The 13766-nt window shown below is 35.6% G+C and overlaps 2 protein-coding genes across 4 annotated transcripts; both read right to left on the bottom strand.

Moving 5' to 3' along the window:
- On the bottom strand, positions 1699-3374 carry LOC18612384 (F-box protein At3g07870). Its single transcript, XM_007049157.2, has one exon. It carries the CDS (start codon positions 3141-3143, stop codon positions 1887-1889), a length of 1257 nt encoding a protein of 418 aa, XP_007049219.1. The 5' UTR covers positions 3144-3374; the 3' UTR covers positions 1699-1886.
- LOC18612382 (F-box protein At3g07870) lies at positions 10420-12968 on the bottom strand. 3 transcript variants are annotated; one of them, XM_007049154.2, is made up of 2 exons: positions 12735-12968; positions 10420-11812 (listed from the first exon to the last, which is right to left on the bottom strand). In XM_007049154.2, the coding sequence occupies exon 2, from the start codon at positions 11658-11660 to the stop codon at positions 10563-10565; it is 1098 nt and encodes a 365-aa protein (XP_007049216.1). In that variant the 5' UTR covers positions 11661-11812; positions 12735-12968; the 3' UTR covers positions 10420-10562. The 3 variants fall into 3 exon arrangements, with proteins under 3 accessions (XP_007049216.1, XP_007049217.1, XP_017974730.1); XM_007049155.2 differs by having other exon boundaries at positions 10420-11673; XM_018119241.1 differs by having other exon boundaries at positions 10420-11702; positions 12735-12967.

The raw sequence follows: 13766 nt of genomic DNA, 5'->3' as shown, positions 1-13766 counted from the left end.
TTGAATTTCTGAAAGTAAGATTGTTAAGCAATTGCTTCAATGGACGTTACCGGAGATTTTGGCTATTGGGGGATAGTCGTCGTCAGTTCCAAAGCGGGATAAGTGACACAGTGCATTTGTTTTGTTCAAAATTCCGTAGCATATTCTTCTTTCAGCAATAATGCAGTCTATTGGCTTATCCAGTGATTGAAAAACAGAAATATAGCACTTACTCGAAAAATAGAAACCATTTTTAGAAACACACCAAATGAAACTATGGGATCTAATCTTTTCATATATGAGCAATAAATTATATGTAATGTACCCGATGAAGATTGATTAAAGGGGTCAACCGATGCAAACTTGTGACCTACAGTAGAAGGCCCGGAGGCATTAGTTTTCTTTGCCACCCAATACTCCCCAGGACGCAGATCAATGACCTTGGCCATTGTTTCTCCGAAATGTTTTCCATTCTGATTTCTGACCATTTCATGTTCCTAGGGTGAAAACCAAAGGGCATCTCTAGATGAATTGGATATGATCATATGTAGGTGGGTACTGAGCCAAAAATGTGGTCAGGGATTGCGCTTGTGCTCGCATTGGTTGCCAGTGATGTCAGATAGTCATGGAAAAGCGACAAAGAGATAGTCTAGTGCAGTGTTTTTTGGTGTTCTTTTGCTGTTATCATTTATTAGTGGGCAACAGGACGCAGAAAAGATTTATACGTTATAGAAAGAGTAGAAAAAGTACAGCGGCTTCAACCTGCCAAGGATGGGGCAAGATTGTGGAAATAGTTTAAAATTTCAAAGTAAAACGGAAATCATTGTTACTTTCGAAGATTTCGACGGGGGAGAGTTCCATTTCTGAAGGGAATCTCTCTGCATGTGCCACAATAGGACACATCCGAGGCCCCTTGTGACTTGACTTTAGGGCCATTTATTCAACTTTGGATCAGTGGAAAAAGCATGATCAGAGGACTTTTCTCTCTTTCCATGAATTTTTTTAGGTGCAAGGTTAAGTGGTTGAACTACCAGTCCTGTGCTCTTTATGATTGAAAAATTCCTCATTTGAAAAAATTTGAGCCCATTGGGGAAAAGATAATACTAAATTAAATGAACACACTTCTTCAGAACTTGCTCCCTGTTTAGGCTCGTACCTTTCCAGCTGTCCTAGAACAGCAAGGGCCAATTCAGAGTTTTTTTTTTTTTTTGAAAGAGAGTTTCTATTAATCCCATCACTTGAATTCCATTTTAAGTCTCTAACTTGAAGACGACTCTAACGGCATGCATGAAACAGTGAGGGTGAGAGTTAATTTGAGAAAAAACTAAAAATGTAAAAAGAGGGTTATTGCAACTTCTTTTTGATTATTTAATGTACAATTATAATGCAGGTGAGTTAGGAGCTAGAGAAAAGCTGTTCACATGCATATAGAGCAGTCAAATTTGGTTTTTCTTGAAGGTTTGAAATACCCTCATACCATTGAATACTACTAGTTTATTGTCAGGCATCAGAATTTTTAATTATCTGTTCTGATGGTGGTTGAGTTCTTTTTATCTTTGTCTCGTTATACGATTGTCAAATCTGTTCTTCCTTTGTTTGGTTAGATTATCCTCATATTGGCCTAGAGGGATGAATTGTTATCTAACTTTTACAGGGAAAGAGGAATGCATTTGATTCCAGAAGGGAATAGTGCATGGATGCAGTTTGTAAAGCAGAAACTCAACATCTAAATTTCCCAAATTTTGAATTGTGTTTAACATTCATAAAATCACAATGAGATGTATCAAGGTAAGAAACAACCTAAATTCAGGAAGTACAAACAAACATGAAAAGCACTTTTCTCTTATAGAGCAGCCAACTCACAAGGAAAGAGGCATCCATTTTTTCATTGCTGCAACGTTCACAAATCAAGGAGGGGTGTTAATCCAATTGAAACTGCCTGCATGAACAACTGTTTGAAACCAATTAGGTATCCCCTGCAATACAAGATCCCTAAATTTCCCTTTCTTGGGATCATAGGAGACTAAAACTCTGTTCTTATACTCCAACAAGATTTCACCATTCTCAAGTAAGCAAAGAACTCGAACAACTTTTCCGTTTGAAGCATTCTTCCAAATCTTCAAAGGTCTGTCTCGGTCCAGATTCTGTTTCAAACACTTCGGCGTGTAGGCTCCAATGCTGAACTCTTTGATCCAAGACTCCTTCACGTTATAGTCTTTCATAACCCATATCTCCAATTTCCCATAATTTCCATAAACAGCTGCAGCAAGACAACCCCTTAAAACAGACAGATGAAAATTACACCTGTTTAGACCACCACAATCGGGTTTCGGGACCTCTCGGAATTGTTCATCTGCTAAGTCAAACGACATAAGCCGGCGAGCAGGGTAATATCTGCGTGGCCTACTCACCCAATGAAGTCTTCCACTAACCAAAGCCTCTGAAGGGCGCCTTACAAACTGGTATGATACTTTTCCCAGACTCCTCCAGGCAGAGCTTCCCAGAGTGAAAATTTGAACATCTGATTGCGGATAAATGATTCTTCGGGCACGATTGTAGCTACTACTTGTATTCCTATAGTAAACTATCTTAACTACCTTGTATTCCTTTGTTTTTGGATGAAATCCAAAGCCAAACACTACTTCCTGATCTGGATATTGCCTAGATTTTGGCAGCTCTATATAATCCATAGTAAAAGGATTGTAAACATATAGTGCATCGTTATATAATGAATCAGATAAGCATAATAAACCATTGCAAGATCCTACTACATCAAATTCAGGCATGGTAGCCTGGAAAGGTACATATAACCTTTTTACCTTCTCTTTGTCTTGGTTGTGAGCAGATAAATCTACAAAATAAAGCTGGTTTCGGATGGGAAAATCACAGTGAAGGATGAGGCACGGATTGCTATCAGCTTTCCAGGAAAGATGCATACCAGCAAGAAGAGGATCTTGAGCTAAGGCACGCCATCCTCTGCATACAAACTTGAATTGCACCAACGACGTGATCGGTAGCCTTGAAAGTATGTCGACGATGATTTCGTGTGGAAGGATTTCCATCCCAGTTGTCTGTGGCTGATCATCGTCATGGTTGGTTTTCCTTCTTTTAGCATGTTTCTCATCATCCGAGTCCATGGCTAGGTAGAGATTTAGAAAACACATGGGTTACAAAGAGTAGGTTTGGGGATCAAAAAGCTAAGTTGAAGATAAACATGGTAGACTTTGATGAGATCAAATTAATATTATAAAAGAGGAAGAGAAAATAAAAGGGGAGACGGAAACCACAAGGAAATTAATTAGTGTTTCTATAGCAACCCATCATTGAACAAACTCCCTTGTAGAAAAGTTCTAATTTTTCCATTGATTACCGGGACAAAGCAAAAGGGAATTGATAGACACAACAATCTGCACCGTCCAATTAAGCATATATGGCCAAAATATGAATGCAGAAAAAGCAAATTTTATGAATCAATTCCATGTCAATGCAAAGATGGCCCTACTGATAGTGACCCTGCAACATTAAGTCTTGAAAATTGAAGGTAAAAAATTTGACAAATTTAAAATAAAGGAATAGCAATAAACAAATATTATTTTCTCTTGCTTTCTTCTTCAAAAGACAGATGCCTCTGTATGTATCTGCCCTCCCCCCGCAAAAGGATTTTGTTCAAAAAGTGCTGGTAGTGATCATACCGATCAATAAGACTTTTTACAAAGGGCCCCTTTTAATTATAAAGGTCCAAAAATACAAAATAAGAGTCACTCAAGACGATAAATTCAAGGTAAATAAAAAAAAAAAACACAACAAATAATAAAATGACGTGATGATATGTGTGGCAATGGAAGTAAAAGATGAGACTGAGAAATAGCTAAACGAACCCCGAAAGTTCCCGTAACTTTCTGCTTTGTTTGTATCCTTGTTGTAAAGTCTAGCGAGGGAAGCTGAAAGCACTAGATCCATGAAAAGTTGGATTCCAGAGTTTGGAAGAACATGTTGAGAATTAGCTTCCAGGAAGATTACAACAGGTATAGTAACATTACTGATTTCTATGTGTTTCGTTGCACTTTGCATCTGCTAGTAAATAAATAGCACAGAGCCGTTTATTTTACAATATGGGTCATATCTTTTCTTGGAAATACTACGAAGGTGATCCAAGAAATTACCTCCCTGCTGCTGTTTCTACAACAAAAAGGTAGCATTAGGCCCTCAAGGCGAATAAAGAGCCATGATTTTATCCCCCTCTTCCAAAAAATGAAAATTAAATAAAATAAGAGAAAATGTTCAGTCACGATTCATGTGGCTTACCTCATGCCCAACACGGCATGACTCAGTCTTGTGTTCTCTCTATTAAATCTATTTTTTCTTCGGTAAACAAAATTTTATCTCACAGTTTTGACCAAATATTTATCACAGTATGAAAATCTCATTTTGCTCTGATTATATTAATCTTTTATTTCTTGCTGTCATATGTACCAAACATCCGAGTTTAAAATAAATGCTCAATTTGATAGGAAAAAAAAAAGATAATTGCAACAATATTTCCAAGAAATTATTTGTGAACTAAAGGGTTCAATGTGTTCAATGAGATTTCAGCGGGCCAAAAGTGCTAGGGAGCTAGACTTTGCAGGGTACCATACAGAATATGATGAGATCCTTTGATTAATTTGCTTCCAGGCCAAGCTGTGGTCATTTCAAAAGCCATTTGATCGGTACGTGCCTTAACTTTAGCCCGTCTATTACCCCAAGACTTTCTTTGAAATTTCGTCAAACAAAATTTCAGGGTCACTTCAGAAAGATGCAACCATGTGCTTGTACAGTTTTACACACCATTTTCTTGCTCATCAACACTACCAAAACTGCCGTGCACAGGACAGGATGAAAAAGAAAGGGGAAAAAAACCAATGCCACGGTGGATAAAGATGCAGTGTTGGACATTTAGATGCAAAAACAGTGTATATTTTCTGTATAAACAATTCCAAGGTTATAGTAAATTGGGAAAAAACCATACAGAAAAGGTGTTATAACGGCATGCACAAAAGCTCAAGCTATACTACTGCTAGTACAAGTTTTGCTGCAGCGTGTGGCAGAGACTATTTGGAAAAGCTGAGCTAGTAAATAGCAAGCCAATCAGCATGCAAGAGCCGATTGTTTTGCCGCAGGCAACGGCGAAGGTGGGTAATTGTCGCATCGCCTTGAATCTTTCTTTTATATTTTCAACATTTCAATTGTTCACCTTCTCCTAAGAGAATCTGGCATGGCGATGGTGATATCCCAGAAAGAAATTGAGGTTGTAAATGAATTTACAGTAGCAATAACTCAGTTTGGTGCACAGCCATATTAAGTTAGCCATCAAAGTGGGCAAAAACTGACAGCAGAAGATGCATTTTGCTTCAAAATTTTCCTGCTCACATGTCTAACAAAGGTATCAATCATTCTATTAAGGCCACCAACAAGATTGGTTGTGTCAAACCAGTTAGGCATTCCTTGAGATTTAAGATCCTTCGATGTTCTACATCATAGCCCCTACGAAACCAGTCATACGCATCCATACTCCAATGAGGCCCCACCACCTTTTAACAGGCAGAAAACTTGAAAATTACTTTTGTCCAACCGCAACTCACTTGCTAGAACATAGGACTTGAAAATCGAAAATATTAGAGAAAGATTTTAAGGCATGTATCAATGGCGTTATTTTTAAAGCTTTATTTATATCCGTATCGGTGTACAAAAGGGTAATAATTGATGAATTTCAAGAATTACAATAAAATTCAATGATTGGCTATGTTTTATACTTACGAAATCAATCATTAAACACTTATTATCATATGATAAAATTATCAAATTATTGTAATGTTTTTCTAACAAAATAGTATAAAAATAATTTAAAAAGTATTTCACAAAGAAGGAGAAAGTGATTGTAAACTGTTTTTGTATATTTTTAGGAAATCAGAAAGTGTTATTTATAAACAAAAATATATATTTTTTATAGACAACATTTTGAATAAATATAAGTGTTTCAACAAATATAATAATTTGAACAAACATAACTATTCAAAAATCTTTCTCTGTTTAAATTTTTTAAAAATGTGAAATTATGTCTCATGCCTATTATTATAAAAAATGTTTGATTTGATTTTTAGTGAGAGAAATTAAAGCTTAAAGTTTCAAGTTCAAAATTAAAACTCAACTTGTGAATCGATTACAACCTTTAAATTTTATGTGTTCAAGTTCGATTTTATATCTGCAAGGCAAAGAGGGAGTTAAGATGTCGAATGAAGAAGCATTGACCTCTTAAAGCTCAGGGAAAACAAATCCAGAGCGAAGCAAAAGATCATTAATGAGAAGCTTATGACAAAGGTACAAAAGGAGCCGACTGGTATTAATGTTCATATTCCAGAAAATGACATGGAATGGGTCAGACGTAATGTAGTTGCTTTAATGTGGGAAAACTTATCCATTAAACTAATACAATCAAGACTGTTTTATGAGGGAATCTCTCTCTACATCAAAACTTTGGGTGAATTAAAAACTCTCATTACTTATAGGGATGAACAGGAAATGAAAATAATCCTCAAGAACTACCTAGATATGTTCTCCATTTAGTTCGATCCCATTTCCCCCTTTCTTTACTTTGATGATGAGAAAGGGAAACTAAAATAGGTCAAAATTGAAAACCTCCCAATCCATCTCTGGCATAGAAAGGTGTTCAATAGAATTGGTAGATTATAAAGGAGGGTTATCAAAATTTGTAGCGCTACCACCAACCTTGAGCGCTTCGATTTCGCCAGAATCCTCATCTTAGTGCGTGAGGGCATTAATATACCAGAAAAGGAAGAGATGGAGATTAATGGTCACAAGGCTACCCCTGAAGTTTTCGGAAGAAGAAAAAGTTCTCAAATCTTCAATGAAAGAGGTGTCACAAGGTAGTAGTGCACACAGCAAGAACGGGTTACTCAAGGCCAAGCACGGTGGAGAAAGCAATCACTTGATGGCTCAAGGCTCACGAACAAAAGAGTCCTTTCACCACCTTTTTTTGAAGGTAATTTTTTTTTTAGTCCTAAAATATAAGGTGTTTTTAAAAATAACCTTTCACATAATTTTAACTATTTTAAGCCAAAAGAAAAGATTTTAAGACAGAAATTCCTTTAATGAGACATATTCATTGACGCATACTCTCATACACGCGCATATTAGGGAAAATAAATATGTAAAGAATTTGTTCTCTTTAATTTTGCGCAAAAACATCCATTTTTGTTTTGAGAAGCTTGTGCAAAACAAAACAAACAAAATCATATTACAGGAGGTGATTTTTCAGATATTTTAGACATAACGTTTAAATAATACAAGAAGGATGATATTAAACCGAATGAGGAACATGTCGTGATGAATCCAAAACTTCGAAAATGATGTAAAATTAGAAATTTCTGATACAGTGGTGAATCGAAAGGAGGAAGATGTGAATCTAAAACACGAAATGGTTGTGCTACAGCGGGTCATATATGATACAGTTGTGTCATGACAGGGTTTAAAGTTTGTGAAACGGCATGGTGGGAATGTGTGACACGACATGATGGGAATGTGTGATACATCATGGTAAGAATAAGTAACACGGCTGTGACATGGTAAGGTTTAGAGTTTGTGACACACCATGAAGAGAATATGTGACACGATAGGGTGAGAATATGTGACATGACTTAGAAGAAATATGTGAGGCAAAATGGTGAGAATATGTGACATGCCAGTGTGAGAATGTGACACGTCATGGTGAGCATATGTGAAACGACATCGTGAGCATATCTAACATGGCAAGATTCAGAGTTTGTGACACGTCATGGAGATAATCTGTGACACAGTAGGGTGAGAATGTGTGAGACGACACGTTAAGAATATGTGGCACGACTGTGACACAGCAAGATTCAGAGTTTGTGACACGACATGGTGGGAATGTGTGACACAATATGATGAGAATATGTGGCAAAGCAAGTTAGGATCGTGTGACACAGCATGGTGAGCACATGTGACATGTCATGTCTTGAATATGTGACACGTCATGGTTTGAACTTTTTGGAAAAAACACCATTTTCGACCTCATGAGGATGATGAACCTTTTGGTCCAAAGTATCATATCTCAGTGCAATTATAGCACTTAATCTATCTTGTTAGTAATACACAACCTGATATATTATTTATTGTAAATTTATTAGCAAATATAATTCTTCTCCAACTCAAAGACATTAGAATGAAATTAAACATATGCTTCGATATCTTTAAGGAACAATGGATATAGGCTTATATTACTCAAATGTACCAAAATCCACTTTAATTGATTATGCAAATGCAGAATATATATCTGATCCACACAAAACTCGATTTCAGACAAGTTACTTATTTGCATGTGAAGGTACAATTATTTCATAGTGTTTTGTAAAACAAACTATGTTTGCTACTTCTTCGAACCTTGTAAAAATTTTAGCAATTCATGAGGCAAATTATAAATGTATTTGGTTAAAATCTATAACTCAATATATTTAAGAAACATGTGAATTGTCAACTAAAAATGAAATTCCAACAACATTATATAAAGATAATACTACTTGCATAGCATAGTTAATGAAAATATACATCAAAGGCGATAGAACAAAACATATTTCGCTAAAATTATTCTTCACTCATGATCTCCAAAAAAAAGGTGATATTGGTGTTCAACAAATTTGTTCAAGTAACAATTTAGTAGATTTATTCACCAAAGTGCTTTTTACTACGACATTTGAATAGTTGGTACAAAAGATTGGAATGTATTACTTTAAAAATCTAAATACGTCGTTTTAAAGATCTTAAATAATGCAATCATCAGGGGAATAAAAAATATATTATACTCTTTTCTTTCATTAAGGTTTTTTTCACTGAGTTTTTCTTGATAAAGTTTTTAATGAGATAGCATTTCAAAAGCATATTCTTTAAAAGTATTATATACTCTTTTTCTTTCACTCGGATTTTTTTTCATAAGGTTTTTTTCCTTGAAAGGTTATAGCTATACGTATTCTTAATAAAATAAATATTCAAGAGGATTATTATGAACATATATGTGAATATCCATTTTGTTATGTATATTTAAATTGGATTAAGATTAGAATTTAATCTATCAATCTATTCTTTTAGTATTACTTTTATTTTGTAAATTCTATCTAGAGAATGGATTATTAATTTATAAATAGGTCTCTCGCTTCATTTATAAATACACATTTCAATAAAATCTTCTTATTTTCTCAAAATACTTTTTTTATAATTATTCTCTTAGTTTATATTTCATAACAATAGTATCATTCTTACCGTTCAAAATCAGGTTTAAGGATTTTGTGGAATTTCTCGAAAAAGGTGATGAAGTCTCCCAACGACCATTACCTACGATTGCTGCTGAAAGAAGATGGTAAGGTACTGCTCCTCAATTTCTCCATCAGGACTCCCAGCCACTTAAATGCGAACCTCAAACTGCATCAAGTAATGTATGTGCTATATTTTACATGCTATCTCGACAACCTTCTATTCCTTTGTCCTTGGTTATACTTATCTATACACCAAATACTAGAACTCCCACATGTCTAGGATACTTTGCATTTGGAAGAGTCATAGAAGCATAGTAAGTGATTGCATTGACCCACAAAAATATACCTAAGCATAGATTGCTGGGATGGAATTTTCTTCAGTATCAAGTTAATATCCTTTCTTATTAGCCAAAAAAATCTTATAAGAGAGCTGATTTGGGAAGGACAAATCATGTACGGTCAATCCTGGATCATTGTCAACCTTAGCTGATAATGCTTATGTTAAAAAGAACCAGGCTACCTGTTGAGCTTGACCAAGCTTGGCATACAGACTTTTGATTGCACCAAAGATGCGTAGGCAGTATGTAAAGGACAATATCCTGAGAAGATGCTCCTTATTGCTGGTTGGTCTGTTGTTGCAAACCTGCTTCTTTTGAACTCGCTTTCAGCTATCGTATTCCTAAGGAAAAGGACATCTAGATACATGCCAACATGGTTCACAGAAATGAGCGGATGATCCTGATTGCATTTCACTGTAATGATTTCATTAGTGCGGAGAATGTTACGGAAACCGGTTCAAGCACGCGAGATTCCTTTGTAGCTGGTTTGCGGGAAACTGATTTGCGTGTTCGTGCAAATTGTAAACTGGGTAACACGTAACCTTACTGGAAAAGGGTCGTCTATCTCCCAAGCACATAGTGGTGGGCTAATAGGTCGCTGATCCCAGTTAGGCTTTGAGTCTAGGAGCATAACGATGAATTCATTAACTGGTTAATTCAGAAAGTCATAATAATTAATTAACCATAACAAGGGGCAGTTGGGGACAGTAGAAAAATGCTTCAAGAGCTACGCAACAGGCAGTAGAATCTAAGATGGATGAGTTTCGAAAGCATCAATGTAATCCTAGAAAATAAAGACTGCAAGAAAACTCCTTAGTTTAACAACCATTTAAAAGGCAGTACAGATTATAGGAAAAGCAAAGTTTAGTTTCAACAAGAAGAAAACTCACAGAAAACAACAGTTTCTTTGTTATGTTAGTACCTAGATACTAATGAGGCTGCCAACATGAACAACCATTTTAAACCAGTTCGGGGCTCCTTCAAATGTAAGATCCTTGAACGTTTCATGCACCGGATCATAGAGAACAAGTGCTTTGCTTCTATGCTCTAGTAAGATCTCACCACTTCTGAACCGGCATATGGCTCGAAAAACTGATCTAGGGGAATGGATCCTTGCATTGATCCGTTGTAATTCTTTTGGCAGGTAACCTCCAATGCTAAATTCTTTGATCCAAGACTCTTTAATATTATATTCCTTCATAACCCAAATCTCTAATCCCCCACTAGCATTGGAAGCGGCTGCAGAGAGATGACCTTGAAGATTAATCAGTTCATAAAAACCCCTGTTAAAGCTCCTGCAATCAGGCTTAGAGACCTCCTGGAATGTCTCAGCTGCTAAATCAAACGATATGAGCTGGTTATCAATATTGTATTTTCCAAGTTGAGATCTCCAATGAAGTCTCCCACTGACCATAACTTGTGATGGTTGCCGAATAAATCTGTAAGGTACCATCCCTAAACTTCTCCATCTGGAGCCACCAAGAGTTAAAATTCGAACCTCAGCTTGAAATGGATTAGACACAGCAACATGGGACCAGACTCCAGGCCTTTTTCTTTGATAAACTATCTCAATCAGTTTATATTCTTTTGTGGTTGGACTGAAACCAAATCCTAAAATTCCCACTTCTCCTGGACCCTTCAACAATTTTGGCAGCTCTATCGAATCCTTGGTTAAAGGATTGCAAATGTGGATTTGTGAAGCATTGCAGAAGCATAGCAGGCCATTACACGAACCTACCAAATTAGCATGCTTTGTTGAAAATGAAATTTTCTTTAAGATTTTGTTTCCTTCAGGGTAAGCAGCAAAATCTACAAAGTAGTACTGGTTTTGGCTGGGCCAGTGACTTTGAAAGATGATGCCTGGATCATAATCAGACATGTGTGATAAATGCTTATTAGCAAGTAGTGAGCCTTGTATTATGCTTCTCCACGAACGGCATACAGACTTTGATTGCACCAAAGATGTTATAGGAAGCCTAGATAGTATGTCAAGGACAACATCCTGAGGAAGACACTCCATCCTTCTAGTTGGTCTGCATTACAAGTTTGTTCTTTCTTTAAACTGTTTTTAAGAAAAGTAAGTACATTAATAAGTAGAAATTTAGAAGGCACAATATCTGTAAACGGCTTGGTGATCAATAGTTAAACATACTGCACTTCGACAACATCAACCTATTGATTAAACAGAAAAATGTAATGAGCAATGACATAGTAGTACTGTATGGAAGTATGGAATTCACCAAAGAAACATCTCATTGTAAAATATTTGCCTTCTCAAGTTATGGAATCAAGCAAAATAATAAATCGGTCATTACAGCTATCCCTTGTATTAAAAAATGAAAATAAAAACAATATGGAAATAAAATAACAACGTCACTATTTATACCTACATGAAACTAAAAAATGTTATTCACATGTCTTACTTTATAACATGGCCAAGATCATCTTCTGATCATATGAATTCCTGTCTAAGTATTGTTGCTCCTTACTACTCATATAGGGTGCATTCTTCACATCCAGCAATGCTTATTTTCACATCGAGTGTTTTTAAAACTACAATGTCAGGCCATACCAAAAAAACAACCAGAAAAACCGTCTCCCCCTTTGAAATAATTAAATAAAACAAAAGACCCCAACTCGATCACTCTCCCTTAACGAGTAATATACCATTTAACACAAAGATATCAGTCACCGGGATTATTAGGAGACCAAGGAATGGAATGCCAATTATTTGCACCTAAAGTCTGGAAGACTGAGCTAATAAGGTTTTCTACTCATGCAGTTTTTGGTTTCACCCCTTACAAACGAAAAAGATTGTCAGCATCTGATCAAAGACCCTTTTGGACTGACTCTAAATTGGAAAATTATGTCAAGTAGTTGATCGACATGTTCAGCGGCTGAAACCCCTTCACTAGCTCGATCATTCACAAAAAGAATTCAGCTTATCTAAACCCAGTTTTAATACAGAAAATAAAACGTAATAAGCAGATGATTCAAACAAATTCCAAAGACAAACTGAAAAGTGCTATCGAATAATCAACATGGTGAAGATCAGTTAGAACAGAAGGAAACTGATTTCATACGGTCAACGTACCTATTTGGAGAACATATTCCACGATCGGAACAAGGCAATGAATTTCAACAGGAATTAAGGTTTCTTTGGCTATGTAGAAGTTTGTTCTTAGGGGTGCGTTTTTCTCTGCTGTTCTGTTCTAAACACTTGACATATACATCTATTATGTTCCATTTTCGGTATTTCCTAGGCGAGGTGGAGCCACGCCAGATGTTTAGCTATTCTCTTGTCTTCTTTCGTTCCCAAAGATGGAAAGAGAAATGGCGGGTGGGTGGGTGGTGGAAGAAACGGGGCCACGAGGGTAACCCATTTTGATCCAATCAGAATAGGAAACGAAACTTCAGAGAGTAGTGCCTTTTGGGCCTAGAAGCATAACTGAATTTTTGGTGACGTCAATGAAAATTTTCAATTATAGTATTGGTCTACAAAAGAAAAGACAAGCAATTGGAGTTATACATTGCTCTTAATTACTTGTTATCTTGAAGAAAACAATTGCAATAGTAAGTTTTATCATTATTATTATATTTAAATCTTTATTTCAACCAGTTATGACAAAATATATTTTATCATTAGTAATCGTAAAATGAATTTAATTTTCCATATAAATATAACTTTTTAATCAATTTTTGGTACACCTCAATCGATTTAATTGAATATGTTATTTTGTCTTCAATAAGTAAACAAAAGAAAGAAAGAGAAGAAAAGATATTCATCAATGAATACGATATGATTTTTCAAACTTGTTTACTTAATTTCTATTGAAAATTTTAACTAAATTCCCCTTCTCATTGATTAGGAAGTTAAATCCATTGGCTTAACCCCTTTGGGATAAGGAGAACTCCAGTAAGATGGCTGGTTTTAGTTTTTAACCCCTTTGTCATAAACCTATTGGTTTATTTTAGGAAGTTAAATGATTTGAATTTGAAAATAAATTAAAATAATGACAATGTGTTTGAATAATAAAAACTTCTAGTGAGAAAGTTTAATCTCTTTTACTTGGATTATTTTGATTGATGGTTTGGGCTCTAGCATATTTTAGGAAAAAAATAATCA

Source organism: Theobroma cacao, chromosome 1, assembly GCF_000208745.1.
Source record: "Theobroma cacao cultivar B97-61/B2 chromosome 1, Criollo_cocoa_genome_V2, whole genome shotgun sequence".
NCBI lineage: Eukaryota > Viridiplantae > Streptophyta > Magnoliopsida > Malvales > Malvaceae > Theobroma > Theobroma cacao.
The sequence above is the reverse complement of the archived record's forward strand: the minus strand, read 5'-3'. Positions and strand labels throughout refer to the sequence as shown.